The sequence below is a fragment of the Catharus ustulatus genome, chromosome 7 (assembly GCF_009819885.2).
Source record: "Catharus ustulatus isolate bCatUst1 chromosome 7, bCatUst1.pri.v2, whole genome shotgun sequence".
NCBI classification, from domain to species: domain Eukaryota; kingdom Metazoa; phylum Chordata; class Aves; order Passeriformes; family Turdidae; genus Catharus; species Catharus ustulatus.
Genome location: NC_046227.1, coordinates 32682427 through 32704440, shown reverse-complemented (window position 1 = coordinate 32704440; position 22014 = coordinate 32682427). Strand labels below are relative to the sequence as shown.

Below are 22014 nucleotides of genomic sequence, written 5' to 3'. Positions count from 1 at the left end.
TTTCTCAGGCTTCTGGTGTCCCCTGTGGCCAGCTGCACTTTTTTTTAAGGCTTTTTCACAGCAGTCCCACTATTGCTCCTCCACTGGGATGGGTTACACACAAACAGAGCATGGATCTCTCCAGGAAATCTGTACAGGGAACATGGAACACTAATGCCCTCCTTTATCACCTTTAACCATACTGAAATATTAATGTGTCTGGGAGCATTACCAAGAATACCTGACATCTTCCCCCCCTTTTTGCCAGCAACAGTAAACACTCCCAAGGATTCATCTTCCTCAAAAATGTTCATGATTTTTCTCCACCACAGTTCATAGAGAGAGGAGATGCTTTACACAATCACCAGCTCTCCACTCTCATCTTCCTACAGAGCCTTACCATATCCCAAGCACCCACATCAGCTTTCACTTGTTCATTCTTAGCTCCTAATCAGGTAATAGCACAGTGAAGGCAATTCTATAAAACTTAAATATAAATAGTCCCATGAAACAACTTACATAAAACTACTATCCAGAGCTGAAAAAAAATGTAGCAATATGTGTATACAAGAGGAAATGAATGTGAAAGAACAAGAGAAGGAACAGAGAAATGCAATTCTGCTCCATCTGAGTATTCCCTAGAGAAGCAGTCTTTCCTTTGTGCCCATGAACAGGAAGCCAGCTGATGCAGTCAGACTGGAAACACATCTACATCAAGGACTGCTGTCCAAAGCAACAACTTCCTGCAGAAATGGGCAAGTCAGTGCTGGTTTACACATAAGCCTGAGAATTCAATGCAGAACTCTGAATTCACCAGTGAATAATCCTGACAGTTCCAGTCAAGTACTACTTGCTCTGGTTGTACCCTTTCTTCTTGGCCACAGTCAGTGGAGTTCTAGGTTGAGAATCATCCCTCCCAAATTTTTTCTTAATGATCAGCCCCTGTATGAAGAATTACATTTCTGCTCCTCTTGCTGCTCATTTTAACTCAGCTTGAACTTTAACTCAGTGTGTGCTTGAGCTTGCTGGTAACACCCCATAGCTGGCTCTCCCTAAACAGGAGTCCAGAGGTGAACAAATCTTGTGTTTCCCATGAGCAGCTGAGACCAAGCTCAACCAGACACCAGCAATTTACACTTCTGTGATCATAAAGACAAGGGAGATGAAGACCTGGACCCCCAGGGATGCCAATCTACACATCAGGATCTTCCAAAACATGAAAAGCAACACTTAGTAGGTTTTCATCATTGGAGATAAAACCCCAAACCCTAATATCTTATGAGGATTTTTGTTAAAAAGTCTGGACAGATGTATTATGCTGTTAGCAAATTCATGTTGGATAATTCTTTCCTGAAGGGGAAAATTACATTAAGCCAGACATTAAAGTTACTTTTGCTGGAGAATAGTATTTGAGAAACCACAAGAATTTTTATCCTTAATTAGGATTTATGCAATTTAAAATGCAAGATCTGAAACCTCTTTTCCCAGCCAAAACTTAGAACTTGCAGCCAAAAAAAAGTTAGAAACACAACTGTCAAGTTAGTACAAAGCAACAGTAGTTAATAAACACCTTTTTCTCCTAAACTTTGTGTGAGCCATTATATTAACTCCTGTTCTACACACACCTAAGTGTTTTTGAATTTTTCATAGCTTATTTTCTCTTGGCTGCTGTTATGAAAAGACAATTATTAAGCATTTATCTCATATGATGTTACATTAGAAGTCAATGCACTAACAAACTAAAACCATGAACATGGCATATTATACTCTAAAAGCATGCAATTGGTACAGGTCATCCTGGAAAAAAATGAAAAACATTGATAAAACATCAACCAACTGCAGATTTAAAAAAACCTCTTTAAATATTGCTTGTGAGGTCCTGGGATATTTAAAATATAACTAACAAACTCCATCCTCGTGTTTAGAAAGGAGCCATATGCTCCCTTCACAAATGATCTACAGCTTTGCATCAGGCATGGTTAGAGCACAGCAGGTGAACCTGAACTTGTGAACAATCCTCAGTTGTTTCAGTGCAAAGTCTGGCACGTCAGCATCAACCACGTGGCAGATTTGAGCTAAGCCACCCACCCTGCACTGGAAAAGAAGCTTCTTCTCTCTTGTTGCTTGGTATGAGCAACTGCACCTGCTAAAGCCCCAGACCTTCAGCACCTAAATATCAGCTCACAGATGCAGGTCTTCATTGCCTCCTGCATTTAAATTCCATGTCCACAGGTTTTATTTGCAATAGTGAAGGTTTACAACACCCACGTTGGAAATGATGTGGCTAAAAGCACAGTCTGTGGTAGGGAATTGATTTTTGTTTGCTTTCAAGCTGCTCTTTAATAAAACAGTAAAAATGAGCAATAGTAAGTGCTATGTGCATATTTTCTCCCTTTTCTGTGTTGCACATCCTTCAAATAATGTGCTTTGTAATAGGCTAAAAAATTCTGCTTCAATTTTTCTCCATCAGACAGTTAGGAAGTCTAGAAATATTCCACTAAGACAGTACACTGAATAAGAGTTATAATTAGTCACTCAGCAGTGAGTGCTGTTTGATAGGTGCTGTGTTTGTCATAAGAATTTTAAAATAGCATTATTGGTTGAAGCAAATGAAAAGGCTGCAATACAGCTGAAACTGCAGGCTGACACCAGCAGCCTACCTACTCTGCTAAGGACCAGCTTGGTGTTCTTCTGAGAATAGAAATGTATTAAGAATTTAACACGACACTAAAAATGATGTACTTTGGAACCTTGAGGCTTAAACTCTGATTTTCAGACTAATGCATATTAAAGTATTTTTTGATGATATACAGCACAGATAATAGCTCAAGTCAAAAGTGTTCCCATCAGCAGATCTCATAAAATACAGAACCTCTCTAGCATTATAAGGTCAGAGTGATCACATCCGATCAAATCTATTCACCAGTTTTATCTCTGTTCTCCTTCTGGTTTTGATCATTAAATATAAGTACTATTCTTACTTTAATTCATGAAACTGAATTCATTCTATTTCAGTCCTGAAATCTGGTATCTGTAGTTAGACACAGACTGTAGTTAAGGCTGGTTTAGTTTGTGTAAGGTCTTCTTTCCCTTTTCCAACTAATTAACACATTCTCAATTCAATTCACATTTTTCATCTCCAGCTGGTAAGATTTCTTTAAAGAGAGAATTTGCAGTGTGAGCTGAAAACACTAACAACATATTCAATCAAATGAACTAAAGGTTTCAAGATTTTAAATGCAGAGCACAAAATGCTTTCTACTAAGATTTTAGAAACTTCTGTAGCAAATTGTTGGTACGATTTAAAGAAAATTAACTTTTCTACCTCTAGTCCTTCCTCACACAAGCTGTGCTGCTGTGTTCCATTAGCACTACTGAAATCAATGCAGTGTTAGAATTCAAGTAGTAGTCAAGTGGTTAATCAAAATGCAGCCCAGGGGACCACTAAGAGCCCCCTTCATCATTATTAACACAGCTTTGAACTGCAGTGGAAAATATTCACCAGTGGTCTTCTGCACTCTGTGCTGTGACAGCCATGGTTGAGGGCACACAAAAATCCCCAGCCCCACACAACTGCCTTTGTGGGAGGGGGGAAAATCTTAACAAATAAATACCATGACAGAGGTCCTTCTCACCATAGTAACGTTAAAAATAAAAAAAAACCAAACAAAAAACCTTGTTGCAGCATTGCCAAGCTGACTTGTCAGCCTGCCTTGCTACATATTCACGGAGGATGCCAGGTATCTGACAGGCATCCAAGCCATCATGTCTTCAACGACAAGTATACACTGAAGTCTGCATCTTAATGAGTGACTTTAAAGATGTTAAAACTAAAGTTGTTAAAAGGGAATTGAACAGCCAACATAGCAGAACAAGTTAATGCACAAGGCAGAAAGGCTATGGAAACTTTGAACAGATGCAGCAGAAATGTCCTCCCTCACTGTGCAGTGCTACGTGCAGCAACCTGAGCCTGGGTTGTCCTTAGGTTTAGCAAGAATTGTTAATTGTAAGAATTGTACACAAGCACCAGCTCTTACAAGGGGAAGGTTGAGGAGGATTTAACATAAACCTGCACTTGCTCATTTTTGTGGGATCAAAGACACACAATTAAAATCATTCAAAGCAGCACTTTTCAAGGCAAAAGAACGTTTTGTAAACAAGCCTGGCAGAGTTTTCAGTACAATTATATCTGGGGTGTCAGATGGTCAAGATTATAAAAAATTAAGCTTTTCACTGAAAAAGCACAGAAAGAGCAATGACCACCTCTAAAGAAACCTATCCCACAACACACTAACCCCACTCCCACTGCTCACCAAAAACATCACATCACAAAAACAGAGGACTGATTCCCTGATCATGTTTGTGCAAGCAGATTGCCCTATCTGATGAACCATGACAGTGCAATCCTGTCCCACAAATATCAGGGATTTCTTTGATCATTATCTTAGAAAAGCACAACTGTTAAAAACTAAATTGCCTAAACCAAACTGATCCTGTGCCTGTCACATGGAACCAAAGATGCAGCCCTGTAGACAAGCTCTGCTTGAAAGTGCCATGGTTTTGTATTTCTGTTTAATCGTCTCCACAACAGCAACTCTAAATTTACTTAGGGTGTCATTTGTGGCAGTGCCTCAAAGCTTCCTGTTCTAAAGGCTGATGAAAACTCTTATCTCCTTGACACCCAAAGTTTAGATTAATACTTTCCTGTGTGTATGGGAATATATTACTTCCCACAGATGCAAAAAAGATGGTTATCAAATATCTCAGAAGCTTTTCAGATACAACTTAGATAAATAGAAAAAAAGAGAGAGAAGGAAAGACAGTTTTATTGCATTTGAAATCTATCAGCCGAAGCTGTATAAGCATCTTTATTAACAATTCACTCTCCCATAAATAAAATGGAGGTTCTGAAAAAGCAGATGAAAATTGTCAGTTTCAAAACCACCAGATTGTTTGATGGTTTTGTGGAAGGAAGAAGAAAAAGCAAAATAAGCTTATGACTTTACAGATGGATCTAAAAAGGGGAGGGGGGGGGAAGTAACACTTAAGCTCCCCAAGGGTTCACAGCTTTGCTTTTCAACATATTCTATGCAGCCTCATGCTCTAGCACAAGTCTCATCCTCAGCTCCTCCAGGATTAAAGATATTTATGCTACTAAGAGCTCATGCTCTATTATCCTTTCAGAGAGCCAAAAAGAGAAAAAAAGCAATTTTGCTCTTAGCCTTCCCTTAATAAAAGATTCCATAAAACTAACTTCAGAGGGAGAACTAGGTGTAGTACCAGAGTAAACACACTAAAGCTAAACACAGTAAGGGTAAGAATACACAGTACAGGCTACATATACATAGCAATTAGATTGAGAGTCCCAATATCAGAGAACAGGTTTGGGCTGTAAAGACAATCTTGTTCCAATCCCCTGCCCTTCCATTAGACCAGGCTGCTTCAAGCCCCATCCAGCTTGGCCTTGAACACTTCCAAGGATGGGGAGCCCACAGGCTCTATGTGTAGACACTTGTGCCAGTGTCTCAACATTCAGAAAATTTCTTCTTAATATCTAATCTAAACCTGCCCTCCTCCAGCCTAGGGCCATTTGCTCTTGTGCTATCCCCCCAAGCCCTTGTGAGAAGTCCCTCCCCAGGTCTCCTGTAGCCCTCCTTAGGTGCTGGAAGGGGCTCTAAGTTCTCCACAGAGCCTTCCCTTCTCCAGGCTGAACAACCCCAGTCTCTCAGCCTGCCTTTATCAGGAGAGGTGTTCCAGCCCTGTAATCAAAATTCAAGACTGAAACCAAAGAAAGTTTAGTTCTCTGACTTCAGAGACAGTTAAGTTACAGTCTTTGCTAAATCCTCAATAATTTCTACTACCATTATCACTTCCTTATCATGAAGGAGTCAAATCCAGATGGATTTTCTTCAGATCTTCTTATCTGCCAAAAACTCCACACAACCACAGAGTGATATTTCCATGGCAGATTTCACCACTGCTGCCTCCGTTTTAGACCACACTTGATAGCAACATGTGGAACAACTTAAAAAGGAAAGAAATTTGTTTCATAACTCAAAACAAAGATAGGTACTTTTTTCAAACTGCTAAACAACTTGATTATTTCCCATGTCAGTGCTTCTTTTTTCTTCTGCTGTCAGGCTCCTTCAGAGAAGTTATTGCTAATTCCTTCAGGAAGCAAATTACAATGCATTATAAACTCCAGGTTTCAACATGTCCTGGCCCAACACCAGATGTCTCCAGATTTTGTGGTTCATCTTACTTTATACAGCCAAGACTATATTTTGTTTTGTTGAACATGGTTTAAACCAAGAAAAAGAAGCTTTTCTATTTATTAACTTCTATACTTGCAGAGAGACCTCAGAAGAAGAAATGCTGATTAATCATCATAATCTCTGTTCTTCTTGGTTTGCAGATGAGTACTAATTTTTTTTTTTCCATGGAAGTGATATCAATACTTAAAATACACAATGAAGAAAAGCTTACAGTATATTCAGATTGACCAGTCTAGCCTGCCATCATAATCACTTTTAAACTGTAAGAAAAATATTATGTTTTGCTCTTGAATTTGTTGGAATCAGTAGTGAGGCTAAATACTTCGAGCATAACAACCTCCTTGCCATTCTATGTCTTATTTTATCATCTCTATCTACTCCTGTAGTATATGACACAGTAACCTTTACATAAGGTCAGGAGGAACAAAATGCAGATCTCAGGATGATTTGTGGTTCCACTCTTTTCTGCCAAGGTTTACAGGATGAACATGAAGCCTCACTTATTTCAGAAAGGCTTTCCATAGATAAAGGGGCATGGTTGTACAAATTATAGAATCAGAGGTGTCAGTGTACTGTGAAATCTCAATCCAAAAACAATAAATGCATGACATAGCTCCACTGGAAGCAGGACTCTTGTAGGAAAGTCTGGTAATGACGGTGCACTGACAAATGAGGCTATAAACCACAATTTACTGCAGAGTTTAAAGCAGCAACTCTGAGGCAAAAAAAAAACAAAACTCAAGAGGCCTTTAAAAAAGATTACCAAAATTATTAAACATTATGTTAATCAGATGCTCCATAAACACTGTGGTTGTTCAGACAGAAAGACTAAAATCATTAACAGTTGGTAACATGAATTTCTCTAAAGTCAGCACTAAAATATTACTACTGGTAAAGAGAGGAAGGGTGATCCTAACATGCTTGTTGTGATCCCTTCACAGTGTAACAGCTGAATGTTCTAAAGAAAAGTATCATCTGTATTTGTACACATACTGGTTTCAACTCTAGTAAAATGACAAACTGTTGGGTAATAAAATGCCTTCACCACAATTTTCACATTACCTCAATTGCTCTAACGCAATATAAAAGGGATGTTGTTGAAATATTACAGACAAAATCAACATTGGTATTTTCACAATGTCCTCACCTAGCTTATTTTCTGAACAATTCCTTCGTAACAGAGAAGATATTTATACTACAATTATGCTGGCATCATATGGCTTCCAGAGTGTGCTGTCAGGAAACTGCCACGAAGGAAGAAGTGGAGACAAGTTTTTCATTTCCATTTGGCTGTCTCTGATCTGAGTAATTGCCACTGATTGCTTCAAATGGATGAAGAGCAGGCACTTAACACAGGCTCTACTCTAACCCTAGGTACTACCCAATCCAGAGGTACCTGAGCAGTGACAATATCCAATCATTATCCAATACATTAATCCAACCTTAAGGAACTCTTACCTAAAGCTTTTTCCTGTTGCTGCTGTTTAATGGTTGCTTCAGACATTTTAACCCAGTGCTTCAGACATTTTAACTTCAAGAATCAAAGGTAAAAAACCTGCATCTCTAATAAAAGGAATTGTGTTCTTTGCCACAGAGCAAGCCTCAGGCAGTACGAAGTAATGAAAACATTGCAAACGGAAAACTCATGTTCCAATTATCTGCAAATCTAAGGGAATAACAGCAGCGAGTCTTTTGTCCAGCTACAAAAAGAAAACATACAGGGATGTTTTTCATTTTATATATGGCACAGAAACTCCAACAGGGCTGTACTCATTCACTTTCCATCTCATTGGAAGTTTTTCCAACCAAGATCTTGTGCTGGATGCCTTGTGGCAGGAAGGTGGCACAGCCTGTCAGCACCCTGCAGGTGCTGCACCTCTTCAGATGCTTGTTCCTGATCTGCCTTCAGCTCTACCAAGACCAAGGCAGGTGGTGGAGGGAAAGATCTGTCTGACCAACAGATAACATGACTTCAGCACCCTGGTTCAGATAAATGCAGTTAGGACTGAGCAGCTGAGAGCAACTCTGCTGCCACATTCCATCAGGCAATCACTTGCAAATCTGCTTTCCTAGATTGTTCCAGTGGCATTTCCCTACAAAAAGCAGCATTTGCTTCTCTATTTTGAGAATTTCAGCAAGTAACACCTTCTCAACAGAAATACTTATTTTTGCATGAAACCCAAGGACAGACAAGGCACAGGAGCACAATTATCAACTTATTTACCAAGTTGCCTTAACTCTTCTTCTCTGTTCTCTTTTTGGGACTGCACAGACCATTGGACTTAGACTCAGACTTTCCTATGAGTCAGGATGGTCAGTACTGGTTTCAGCTTGATGGCAGAACAAAATAGTCCATTCACTGAAGACAAAATGAATGACTTCAAATGTCATCTCAAAACATGTTTTTATTTTAACTGAATGTACCAGGTAGGTGATCTCTCTGTGGCAAATCCTAAGAGCTATTAAGCACTGTAGGGAAAGACATTTTAAAATCATGACCAACAAATACAGAAAATGTTTTCTTTCAGTTAATAACCAACAAAATGCATATGGTAGAACGGCAGAGCAGATTGATACCAACTACCAAATAGTTAGGATTTGAGAAAAAAGATCTCCCCAGTTTGATCATTCTAAAGTGCAACCATTTAAACCTGAGATATCTACTATAAATGGGTGAACTATTCCATTTAGCAGAGATTTTGATTTTCTAATGTGTTCAAGATACCACAGAAGAAAAATCTTCCACTGAGCTTGGCCTTCAGTTTGTCATTGATAAAGGCTAGACTGTGAACACTGAAAAATCATGTTATGCTCAAGAAGAAAAGGTTCAGATTAAACAGCCCATAAATAATTTTAGTAATTGCCATACACACCTGCTACATTAAGCTTTTCAGCAGCTCCTAAGCTGGGAGCAGAAGTGGTGGTATTGTTGGTCGAGTTTGCTCCTGTTCCATTAAGTACAAGATTTTCCACCTTGGACTCCAACTTCCCGATGCGCTGCAAGATATTATCCAACAGGACAGCAAGTGTCTTCTTCAAATCTGAAAATGAAAAGTTAAACTGCTTAATAATGCAGGGCACACTTGTCAGACAGAATCAAAGAATAGATACAAGAATGAGACAGGAGATAAATGCATAGATACATATATATACATATATATACACAGACATATACACACAATTTTCAGTGCAAATCTCTGCCATTACCAGCTCTATGCACTCATGTTCCCTACTTTGTTCAGCCTCACATACAAGTTTCCCTGGCCATGAAACCTGTCAGCCTGTTTTACAAAGCACAGTGCAACTCTCACAGATATTCATATTCAAGGTGAAACATGAGCCTTTATGGGAACAGAAAAATGCTTGCTTTGCAATGGCTCAAGTAATAAGAAGCAATTTAAATAATAATGAGTCTAAATCTAAATTCATATTCAAGGACTATCAGAGGAACAGTCTGTTGATACTCAGTCACCTGGGAATAAAAATCCCCTTCCCAAACAGGAGAGCTTTGAGCCAGTACAAATCCTCCTCCTGCATCTCCACATAACCAGCTTATGCACTGGCAAATTAACAATAGATAAAAATTTCTTTAAAAAAAAGTTATGGTCAACCTTTCTGTTGTATTCACAGAACACCAAAAATCATGTTTCCTTTCTTCATTCTGTTGATGATTGTCTCTGTTTGGTCTGACACAGCATTTCCTTGGCATGGATGGCAATGAACAATAACAGGAATTTGCACATCAAATGACAACACAGAAAGAATTCTCTGAAATTTTTTTCCTTGGCTTTTCTTTTTTTCAGATTCCTTGAAGGAACACAAGACACTTTGGCAAGCTAAAAGAACTGAGGGTAAGAGGAAAAAACTAGACCACTCTCAGACTAAACTGTGTAATTATAATGGCAAGAAGCCAAAGAAGATGAAACCATTGTCCTTTGTTCATTTACCTTTGTAAAGATAAAAGAATTTGGTATGAGGAATTTACATTATTTTTCCATTTAATTACATAAAATAATTGCATGTGTTTTGGTATAATGTATTTTCTGTTTCATACAACATATAACATTCTGGTCTATAATAGAAAACTTTTCCACATCTCTGAAGTGATTCCACTGCCTCTATATCAGCTGTATTTTTGCCACATTCATTCCATGCTTTTTTAAAAGCAATTTTCCCATGAATATCTCAATTCTTGTGCAAATGAGAGACTAAATAAGAAAATGCTATTACTTTAGAAAGCTTGTAATTGTTTTCTCCAAACAAAAGGAGAATCATATTTATTCCATGGTGCCATAAAGAAATCTTTCTCATTATAACTGTGTTTTCCTTTGTCCTGTAAAGATCAGAAGGTAGAATCTGAAGCGCTAGTCCACACATCTGGACTATTTTAAAAGGGGTCCAGAAGTTATTTAATGGCACAGTGTGCAGGAGAAAAGGAAACTCTGGAGTTAACATGAACAAAAGCACAGTAATGAAGGAAGAAAAAGTCCAGGAAAAAAAAGTAGTAAAAATGATTCAGGAAACAGTGAAGAAGAAACGCAGCCTACCTAACAGCATACACAGATCATAAAGACAAAAGAGGTTCAAATTTATTATTTTTAAATTCTGAAACCAAAGCACTGATATGAGAGACATCTTGTCAGAACAAAGGGGAAAGTGGAGGTTACTTTGAGAAGGGGAGGGCTGAAGCACAGATTCATACAATTTTTGTATAAGAACTGTTTACTGCTATAAAAAAAAATCTGATATTCACTGTGTATATCTGAGCTATAACTTTTAAAAGGAAAAAATATGAGCCACCTACCTGACAGGTGAATACATGGTAGAAAGAAAAAGTGAGAAAGTAAACAAGCTGTGCAACCACAATTAAGGAATGACTGAAAACCTTTCAGGTGGATAAAAGCAGCCAAACCAAGCAAACATTAAATTTACTCTTGAACATGGAAATCACGACTGCACTCACTTCAAGCAATTAGAGGATAACATTAATAAAAATAAAAAGTCTAAATAAGCAAGAGCATTAATTTTCACAGATTATTGAAGAAACCTCTACCAATTATTATTAACATTAGCCATTAATGTGTTTATTTCTGAAGAGTTAACCTGATTATCTGCTAGCAACAAGTCATTTGGTATGCCAAACAGGAAAAATTAACTTATTGAGTAATTACCTTACCCAGTTTCATCAAATATTATTTAATATGGTGTTATTCATTCACCATAGTGCTTTTCCCTGAAATATTTTAAATAACTGCATTACCATTATTTGCTATCTTTCCAAACTACTTTGTTGAAAACACCTGGCCAAACTAAATTTAAGCCTTTAATCTTAAAAATCTTCTCAGCCATGGACTTGAAATTGCTACAAAACCCTTGGCTTTCCCTTCACGGAAGTGTCACAAAGTTATTTCAGCCACCTCCAAATGCAGTTTAACTCCTCCTTGGGAACTTGACCAGTGTTTGGAGGCAAGTCAGCTTATTCCCCAGCAGGATTTGGAACAGGAAATTAATGCCACAGGCAACAAGCTGCAGGGGGAACTATGCTTATGGATATCCTGTACCCATATTAATGCAGTTACCTTCAGTATCTGGAGCCAGATTGTTTGGGGCTTGTTGTTTCTTTCTCAATTCATCCACCATCAAGAACCCCTGCACAGTAACAGGACACTGGAATGGCTATACAGCTGATAAAGTTTTGTTTTGAGCCTAACCACACAATCCTCTATGGATCTCTACTTGCTGAAATCCTCAACCCAAATATTGGTCTGGTACCACTCTGTTTTGCTTGTGTTACTTCGTAAGGCTCCAATTCCAGTATAGTTCAACATGCAGCCACAAATCTGGAGTTACAGATTAAGGGCAGGTTGTTGTTTAAGCAATGAAGCAATTTAATTGTTGGCCATGTTGGGGATAATATCTTAGGTTTACAGGCAAGCAAATACACCAAATCAAAAATTTGCTTTTTAGAGGAAAAAAGACTGGTGACAGAAACAAGACACAGAGAGAACCTTCCAGCAGGATATGCATGCACCAAAAAGTCTAGAGTATTAAGAGAAAACTAGAGAAAAAAGTGCAGCTGTTCTATCTGGTGCATCCTAATCTATATTCTTTGTCTAAGAAAACTATCTGCTCCATTTCTTCAGAGCTGAATACTAAGACAACTATACAAGACAACAAATCTAAATGACTAATTATTTTTCCAGACAGTCTGGGAGTGCATAGGTAAGTAGGAAAGAGAGTGAGTCTAAAAACTGCTAAACAAGCAAGGTGTATTATGTGATCTTAACAGACTGAAAAGGAACCACACCTAACCTGAAATTTGATTATATATATTTTTTTAGTAATATTTTTGGGTAATATTATTTGTTCTTTTCTGCTTGCTTTGTCTGACACATGCACGAAAACTTAACTCTCATGTACAAACTGGAAGAGAGTAAGGATTAAAACCTACTGCCAAATAAAGCACTAAAACTCAGGGAGTTTTCTGCCCTGAGGCAAATAGGATATACTTAACCTTAATTTAAGATTATGCCAGATAAAAAAACTTAAACATTAAGTAAATTGACTGAACAAAGAAGTGAAATGGGAAAGAAGAAGAAATAACAACTAAGGCAAGTTTTTCCACAATTTCTTAGAACACATAAACGAGAACTGAAAAGCCTCCCAACTTTCTTAAAAACACCAAAAAGATTTTTTAAAACTGAGTTCTAACAAATAACCTAAGGCATACCAGATAGAGCTACTAGACAGATGTAATAAAAATTAGCAGACAGCTTTATTTCCAACTGATTGGAAATGTAAAGTTTGTCCCACCTAAAAGGCAAGGTCGTTTTCTCCATTTGTACAGAAAATGCACAGGGTAAGTACTGCTAATTGAGCAGAATTATGAAGCAAAGTGTTTGGACAATTGAGGAAAAAGCTGTAATCAGATTATCAAATAATCCAGAGAACACACTTACCGTATGCTGTCACTGTCCCAACATAAGGCCCATCAACTACATTTTTATTTTCTTCAGCTAATGCTTTGATGTATCTTTTGCTGAGGTCCAAAATTTGCTCACGCAAGACTGAACTGCTTTCATGTTGTGTTTGTTGCTGAATAGTAAAATGCAGAAGCATCATTCCCCAAATAAAACCAAAAGTCACCAGGAAAAAGCCAAGTTTCTGGGAGGACAGCTTCCATGGAGAGAATGCCATGATTCCCAACAGCTTCACACTGTTACTACAAAGGTTCCTAAAGCATAAAGCCAAAAAGCAAGTTCATGGTCCAGGTATATAAATATCTCAGAGCAGGACTCAGTCTTATTCCAACTCCTTTGTCAGCACATATCCGTATTTCAGTTCCATCCTGTTGAGAGAGGAGAGAAAGGAGCACAGTTAGCACACCTGAAGTTTTTACCAGCCACACCAGGTCTTCCCTCTAACTGGTACAAACCAGGAGGAGACAATACCTTGCTTTGTAAATGTTTAATTTGCATGTCTCATCATTGTAATGGAGTAGCCAGAGCAAAAAGAGGGTGAGAAAAGCGCTGGAAAGACAACAAAGCAGGAGTGATGTGCCTGAGCAGGTGGAGAACACCTCACAGGATCTGGATCAAATTCCCTGCCTGAAGTGGTTTCTGAGCTGCATTTCAAAGTAAGGCTGCTGTTACACATTTATTTGTGTGTGTATGCAAAACTTTGCAATGTTGCCAGTGCAGCAATTTAAGACAATTCTCCATGTAATTCAGTTCTCAGAAAACAAGTAATTTTAGCTGGCAGTGACACTGCTCGGAGTCCCTGGCAAGAGCTACAGCATATGGCTAGATAGGTGATCAGGAAATCAGACTCCCTCAGGGGTAAAGAGGAAAGAAGAAATCTACATTATTTAAGCCAATACACTCTCCTGGCTTCTACTGCAAGCAGTTGGGAGGCTGGAATAATGTCCTGTTCCTGTGTGGCCTCTGCTGAGCACAGCTACTCCTTATCCATAAAACATACTCAACAAGGTTGCTCTTTGCAACTAAATCGAAAACTCAAATTTCTGAATGCTGCAACATGTCTTTTATACACAAACTAACATTCTCAGTTTTTCACACACAAGGGAGAAAGAATTGAAATAAAGGCCTTCAAGATGCAGTAGGACCAACTTTGCAAGGTAAACTCAATTACAAAATCAGTCATGAAGAATCCAAAGGCAAGAAATGGTCTGTGATGAGAGTTAGAGGCAGGGTCCTTAGCTTAAAGTCCAACCACAAGATGGGTAATTAAAAGGTAATTAAGTGTAACCTATCATGTTAGAACACAGATTTGGTAAAATGTTATCCTTTTAACTTCATAATGCTCCCAGACAGGATTAGAGAACATAATGTTCCACTCAGTGCTTGCACAGATAATGCAGATGTTGCTCTGTTTTAATAGGATAATTACTCAGATCCCTGCTAGCTCCCTGCTTGTTAAAATTCCCTATAGATTTTCTGCTGCCAGCTGAACCAGGAGTTCTGCAGTGGGACAGAAATACCTTTGGAGCACTGATCTTCTCCAACAATGGCAGCAAATAAAGACAAGCACCACGCTTCAAAGTTCCAGCAGCAAAAGCCCCACTTCAGTGTTACAGCTCATTTATATACAATTTTCAAACACCTCCTGTTTAACTCCAGTTGGTAAGTGACTTTCTTGCCACTCAATTCATTGGTTAGAAGGTGCTTGTGTGTGTGTGCTAAGACTCTCTCTTTACACAGGTGTTTAGATGTTTTTTTTCTTTATGGATTCTCATGGAATAGAATTCTTGTTTTTGCAGGTGCAACCTGTTTTTCTCACAAGAATATATTGTTATGCAAACTGATTTTCATTCTTAGAATTCATTTCTCGTGGGAACTCAACAGGTTAGCTGTTAGTTCAGCTGACAAGGCCTGATTCTATAGAGCCTTTCTTTTATAGGGTTTTAGCTATATGCAACAATCTTCAACGTGTCTTGGGTGTGCACATTTCACATCACTGATAAAGACTGATTGTAGAAGTGAAGGAACATTACTTGAACTAAAACCAGGCAAGGCAGGCACTGTCCCATGCACCCACGCTGCTAAAAGAACAATCTGCAGCCAGCTTTTCCTTGAGGAGGAATGGGACAGAAATTAATTGCAAATACAGTGAAAAACATGATAAAGCCCTCAAGCTGGCTTTTTCCACACTGAAAATATCTCAGTAATGAAAATGAACTGTCTCAACAGAGAAAATGAAGGATTCTGTTTAATGCTGCTCTACATAAATGTCAGGGAATTTTCCAAGAAATGGCAGGGAGAAATTTTACTTCTTCTGTTTGTTTAACCATAGTCTTGAGATATTTTTGGTCTGACTGAACAGTAGAATATTGTTACTTCATTAAAGCTGAAAGTTTCACTATTCTTTTGCATTAATGAGTGTGACAAAATACAAAAAATTCTATAATCTAAAACAGTACCGTGACTTTAAAAAGAAATTTAAAATATTCAAGATAAACTCCCTCAGTGACTTAGTTTCAGCATCCTGTACAGCAATAAGATCTGTGGTTAAACAGTCAATATTTCTTCCTCAATTATCACTTGTTTGTGAAGCAGAAAACACAGAACAAGAAAGTAAACCTATCACCACCATATTATAACAGACAAGTGCTAATGATTGTTTATGACTAGCTGTTTAGGGAAAAAAAAACCCTCTGAACATAATTAACATTAAAAACAGCAATTAAAAATGCAAGTATTTCACAGTCTTCTTTTCAAAGTTCTCGAACAGAAAGAAAGATGGTATAAGAAACAGCGAAATGACACTGAACTATCAGAATGATCTACTTAAAGAGGTGTTGACTTTTCTGTTCTATTTATCAATAAAAAAATAAACCTTAAATCCACTTAAAAACTGTAAGAAGATAGACACCAAATATTACAATTTTGCCATAAGAAAGGACTAAAATTCATTGACAGATGGAAGAATGGCCCTCACTATTTCAAAAACAAACAAACAGAAAACCCCAAACCCAAATATTACCAATGAGCCCTGTTTTTCCTCAAGCAATTCCAGTGGCCAGCAACTTGATGAGTGCCCAACAACATGTACTTAACTAATTAACTTTACAGCCCTGCTGGTGGCCATGGAGGTTTATAAAGAGCACAGCAGAATCCCTGTGCTTCCATGGGCAGCTGCACTGGCTTTGGTTTATATTTAATCCCAGATTTGATAGCTGTCAAGGACTGCAACACGACTACTCCCCAGTTAATGATTACCACACCTATAATGAGTCATTATTTGGTACCTAAGTGGACAGTGGACAGAAGATATCAAGGGGTGATGTGGAACACATGAAGACAGCAGCACAGAAATGTCTCTGTGTATTTCTGTTTTGACAGGAAATTAATAACTGAATTGAGCAAGACCTGAAGCAATAAACACACATTTGTCTACTATAATCACTGATGGATTTTGACTGACAAGTTCTCTCTCTGCCCATACCAAGTAAGACATCCCAAAACTTCAGGTAGTAGTGTATTTCCCTTATTCTCCTGCACATCTTATAAATGTTCCAAAGGAGGTAATCCTGTAAATTACTAAGGTTTTTTCCTAGTCCAGTCTCCAAATGCACATATCTAAAGAGGATATGAACACCCATATTTGTTTGTGCCTCTAAAGAACGACAGGTGCTGTTTTTGTACCCAATCCCCATTCCTTCTTTAAGCTTTGGAAAGATGTGGTCCCACTCTAAGACATCTCTTGAAATAATTCCAGCCCTCTCTGGAAACTGGATGTTATAGTTGTGAGTTTGTTTGTGAAACTGTTAGGAAGATATCCTCCTGACTTAAGTCAGAGCAGTTAATGTGTACAGACTAGACACCAAGTGTGAAAAACAGTATGAAAGTGAAAGGATACGCGAGGCAAGAACGCCTCTAATAAACAGCATCTTTGTTATGTTCTTTCTAAAATTCAACTCTAACCAGCCAAAATCCCACCACAACTGAAACAACATTCTGCAGGGTGGTAGGCAGGTGTTTGGGTTTTTGGAGCTGTTTTTAAACAGACTAGTTACAGCTTCTGTGAAAAACATACCACAATTTACAACTCAGCTGCCCGTACCCTGAACAAAAATGATTCACATATTTGAGAAAGGGCAAACCTTATACCCATTCACATAGGCATCAGAATCTTAAAATACTAGAAGTACTATTACATAGCTTCATTACAAACCGATTTTTTCTGTTCTGTATTTAATAAACTCCTGTTCAACAGCTGGTCAGTTCACTACACAGAGAGGATAACATTACCATGCTGATGTCATCAATACAAAAGAAACCTCACACTACCAAGAACATCTCAGATAAGCACTCTAATTAAAAAGCTCTGTACATCAGGGGTACAAACCACACATTTTTCAGCATTTTAAGATTTTACTCTTTTTTAACAAAATGTTTAAAAATAGAGTACAAACAGTTCATCTTCATGTGAACAGATTTTGGCGACACATATCCACATACTCCTCTTCACTTTTTAAGGAGAATTAATCATCTACAAGGGATTAAGGAAAATCTCTTTATAAGTATGTACATATACACAGCTTGACATTCTCTGTCCAATCTGTACCTATATTAGAAATGGTACTTAGGGTAAGCTTGGAACACCACTATCCTCAGGATATTCAGGATTAAATCAGGATACTCAAGATTAAACTCTTCATCAGTTGAATGCAGCATTCATCAGTAGCTACACAGTTCTAAAACCTTAATTGTCTATAGCCAAATATGTTTTGCACCGATGAAAACAGCAGCCTGAGTGGTATTTAATTATTAGTTTGTTATAAACTCAAACATAAGCAATTTTATACATCATGACTAGTAAACAGAGTATATGTGTTTTTGTATGATGTGGCTCAGTAAAAACAGTATTGCCACTGCTAGGAAAAGGCCTGTACTCCAATGCCAAACACACATGTCCCACATTCTGGCTTCTTGTGCTTAAGAAATTATTCTAGAAAAAACTGTATGAGCTGGAAAACGGTAATAATTTCCTAGAAATTATTCTAGGGAAAACAGTATAGATACCAGGTGCCTCTTGTTACAGCAAACAGCTTAGATATGAGGTAAGAATCAAGAGCTGGAAAATACAGGCACAAGTTGAAAGGAGAGGCCCCAAAATTGTGAGTTACTCAGTGATGGTCAATTAGTAGTCAATGACGAGATGCAACCTTGAGCTTCTTTTAACAGCAGTAAAAGCTGAAAAGGAGGCACAGCAGCTAGAAAAGGCACCTGTGAAAGGCCCATCAGTGCTAAATCCATGGCTCCAGCTCTGTGGCACCCTCTGCTCACAGTTTGTAATGAAACTGTTATGGGCTAGTTGCTTTAACTGTGCAGTGATAATGACCAGGAATGAGTAAAACCCAGCCTTTAGTAACATGTATTGTCAATGACTGTCAATCTACCCAAGTTCTGTTATAAAGTTTAAAGCTGTTTTAAACTGCTTTCTTTCATCAGCCTTCTAAACCTTCAGTCACAGCAATCTCTCATTCTCCTCTTGCATATATCCATCCAGACACTAGCAATGTCTATTCAGATGCAGCCTCAGGCCACCCTGCCTGACTCTGCACAATTACTGCATCACAACCAGCTCCAAGAGATGCTCTTCAACCCCTCACATCAGGATCCTAATGAAAATACTGACCTATTTTCCTGATGGTTTCCTGAAGGGTGCAAGCTGCCCTTCTGTTTGCAGCTGTCTGATTCTGTAGAACAAGTTGCTAGAGATCAGTCAAGGACAAACACCAAGATGTGAACCTCCTCTATTCTTATCAAGGGCGTGCTAACCTAAAAGCTGTGACAATTCAAGTGTGAAGCCAATGGACTGCCAGTACATCAGAGCTACAGCCAGCAAACACAGGGTGAGTGAAAACACCTGCCCTATCCCAGACCTCCTCTGATGAGGGATGCCAGGAGTCAGGCCTCTTGCAGAAACTGATGCAATACCTCCTAAAAGGGACAGGCAATCCTCTAAAACCTCTTTTCTAGGAATAATGAGTCTAAACTGGGAGCGCTACGTTTTAAGAGTTTAAGCCAGACAAACTTCCAGTATACGTAAACTAGAATTCCAGGCTGATGTTAACCACAGTCTCCTACTCCAGCTGTATTGCCTAAACAGATGTGCACCATACCCCAACTGAATGCAAATTAATGGATTTCCTGGTATTGCAGTTGTTTATTCCTGCAGGAATATCCCAGCAGATGTCCCACCCCAGTTGGCCAATCTGTGCTCTGAAACAGTGCAATTGTGCTGTGACTGTGAGATGTTGGCTTCCCTCAGTCCTTCTGGGGGATCAATCTGCCTTTCCTTCTTCCAAACCACAGCATTAACAAAGAGAAGTTACAGCCTCCTACTTAATGCAGGCAAGTGAAATCAAAGAACAGTCAATGCTCTGTTGGTAGCAGATAAGAAAGGATCAGAGAAGAGAAAAAGAAGCCTGATTTCTGATAAGACTACTTGCATTTAGACACGATGCGTGCTCATACCATTGTCAAGTGTCTTTGTACCACACACATTTTGACTCCAGCACTGACACTGCCATTAATTAACCAGTACACTCAGGAAATACACTCCATTAACATTAAACCATCCACACACCTAAACAAAACTCAGGGGTCTCAGTTACACTGAGTATTCAGAAGAAGTTTAGCTGCTGTTCAGCCACTCACCACATCAAATGCATAAAGCAGAGGTCAGACAGCAGGACAACCAAAGGCTGAATCCACACCTGGCAAGGGCTATATCCCGCCTGAGCAGGTCACAGAAACAAAAGAACATTCATTTCAAAAGCTCAAGTCATAAATCTAAAGCCACCTCAAAACATTTTGGTTAATACTAAAATAAACTTTCTTCATTCAGTTGTGATCAGTCCAATAAATGGCAGAAGTCTGGTAGAGAAGCTGACAGAATGTCCTGGAAGTAGAAGCATGCCAGCAAAGCTGGTAATAGTAGCGCAGATCTGCAAGTCCTAGGTCTAGGTGAGGGTTTCTAACTGGCTGAAGCTCTACATATTCCCTACACACCTCACAGGCTCCCCAGGAAGAAGAGGTAGCTGAAAAATTCAGGCAGCTATACCAGATTTATGCACACTTTTGCTAGCCACACATTTTATAATTTATGTTCCTTAATATAGAAAATAAATGCATGGAAGCATTTCCCTTAATTGTATTATGGAGTTTTAGTTTTGCTGTTCCTTCTGCTGCTCAATTTTATTTTCAGCAATGTTTCTGCCAACCCATTCTCTTCTAGCTGACAGATGTCACTGTGTCTTCTCGCTCACCCCCCCTCCACAGCTGATGTGGCACCATGTACTGTGCCTGAAGTGGCAATTTGGGACGTAATCCCATGAAGTGAGAAAAGCAAAACAACACTGGGTCACAACAGAAGCAGCAGGACAGATGGACTGAGGGAGAGTAAGAGTATAAATACTCCAGGTTTGGGTTTTTTTTAGGTTGGGGGGTGCATGTTTGCTTTTGTGCATGTGTGTGTAGTACAAATTGGCAGGAGGCGGTGGGATGAAAGTTGAAGGAAGGGAAAGCAGTCTCTGATAAGGTGCCATAAAAACAAGTAAATTTTCATCTTGAGCAAGCAGCTTGCCTTCACTTTCAAAAATAAATTCCCCCACTTAGAAACAATTTGGGTGACATCCCACCTTAATTCCTCCATGTGGGTCTGTGCTTTAACAGAGCACGCTGAAGTGTTTCAAATTTTCTACCTAACACATCACTTGCTGTAGCTCAGTTCTAAAAAATTAAACCATGTGATGCTCTTCCTTTCATGCTGTTTGCTTACTGTTACATTTCAGGGAGGAAAGGGTGAAAAAGGAAATAACACAACAGATAAGGGGAAAAGGATTAGAGGAAAATCCATAAGGAAAAATCCTTATGTATTGAAATCCTTATGGTACATACACTGTCTACTGATCAGAAACACTCCAGGCAATGCATTTAAGAACATAATTACAAACCAACTTGATTTTCTTTCAATAAACTAAATGAATGTTAGGGCTAGGAATAGGACTTCAATGAACTTCAGAAAACCAGAAATGTTCCTGACCTTGAACAGGCAAAAGAAGTGTACATTTTTACAGCCATTTACAGTCAAAGGATGGGGAATATTAATAACCTTCGTCTTGCTGCTGCGTTAAAACCACATGCCCAAAATAGCACTTTTTCACTGAAAAGAACATTTTGAAAGGTCAGCATGCTGACCAAGAGATTAAGAAATCATTTTTGGTTTTTTCTGGGTTTTGGTTGGGTTTTGGTTTTTTTGCAAGAAAGCAACTTACAGAGCCTGGGAGCCCCAGTAATCATCTACAAAATACCTAAAACCAGCGAAAAAAGTACCCACAGGATGCTTCATGGCTCCAAGAATCCCTGAAGCCTATTGCACAAACAAACCTTAAAACTACTTCATTAATTTTAATGAATTTTAAAAATAGGACTCATGGCCAGTAAGTTTTATCATATTTCTAGTGTGGATAAAGTATACATATTTTTCTCTTCCCCTCCTTGCAAGTCCCCTCAGTGAAAGGCTAATAGACGACATCCTCTTCTGTCATTCTTAATTTTACATTTGACATTTGTCCTCTGAAGGGCAAAACCATGACACCTGCACAGAAGCAGGGCCTTGCCCTTTTCAGATCCCCTGGATGATCTCCAGAGTCATGAGCAAAGCATCCTTGGTTCCTGCACAGCAATCCTATTCTCTGGTAATGCTTTCCCATTTCTTTAGAGCACAGGGT

The 22014-nt window shown here is 38.6% G+C and overlaps 1 protein-coding gene across 1 annotated transcript in view; it reads right to left on the bottom strand.

Annotated features, from left to right (window-relative positions):
- MGAT5 (alpha-1,6-mannosylglycoprotein 6-beta-N-acetylglucosaminyltransferase) overlaps nucleotides 1–22014 on the bottom strand; it is a 114298-nt gene that overhangs the window by 56728 nt on the left and 35556 nt on the right. The window contains exons 2-3 of the mRNA XM_033065089.1: nucleotides 13214–13602; nucleotides 9128–9295 (exon numbers count right to left, since the gene is read on the bottom strand). Of these exons, the coding sequence (XP_032920980.1) occupies nucleotides 9128–9295; nucleotides 13214–13451 (406 nt within the window). The 5' untranslated portion in view covers nucleotides 13452–13602. The remainder of the gene's footprint in view (nucleotides 1–9127; nucleotides 9296–13213; nucleotides 13603–22014) is intronic.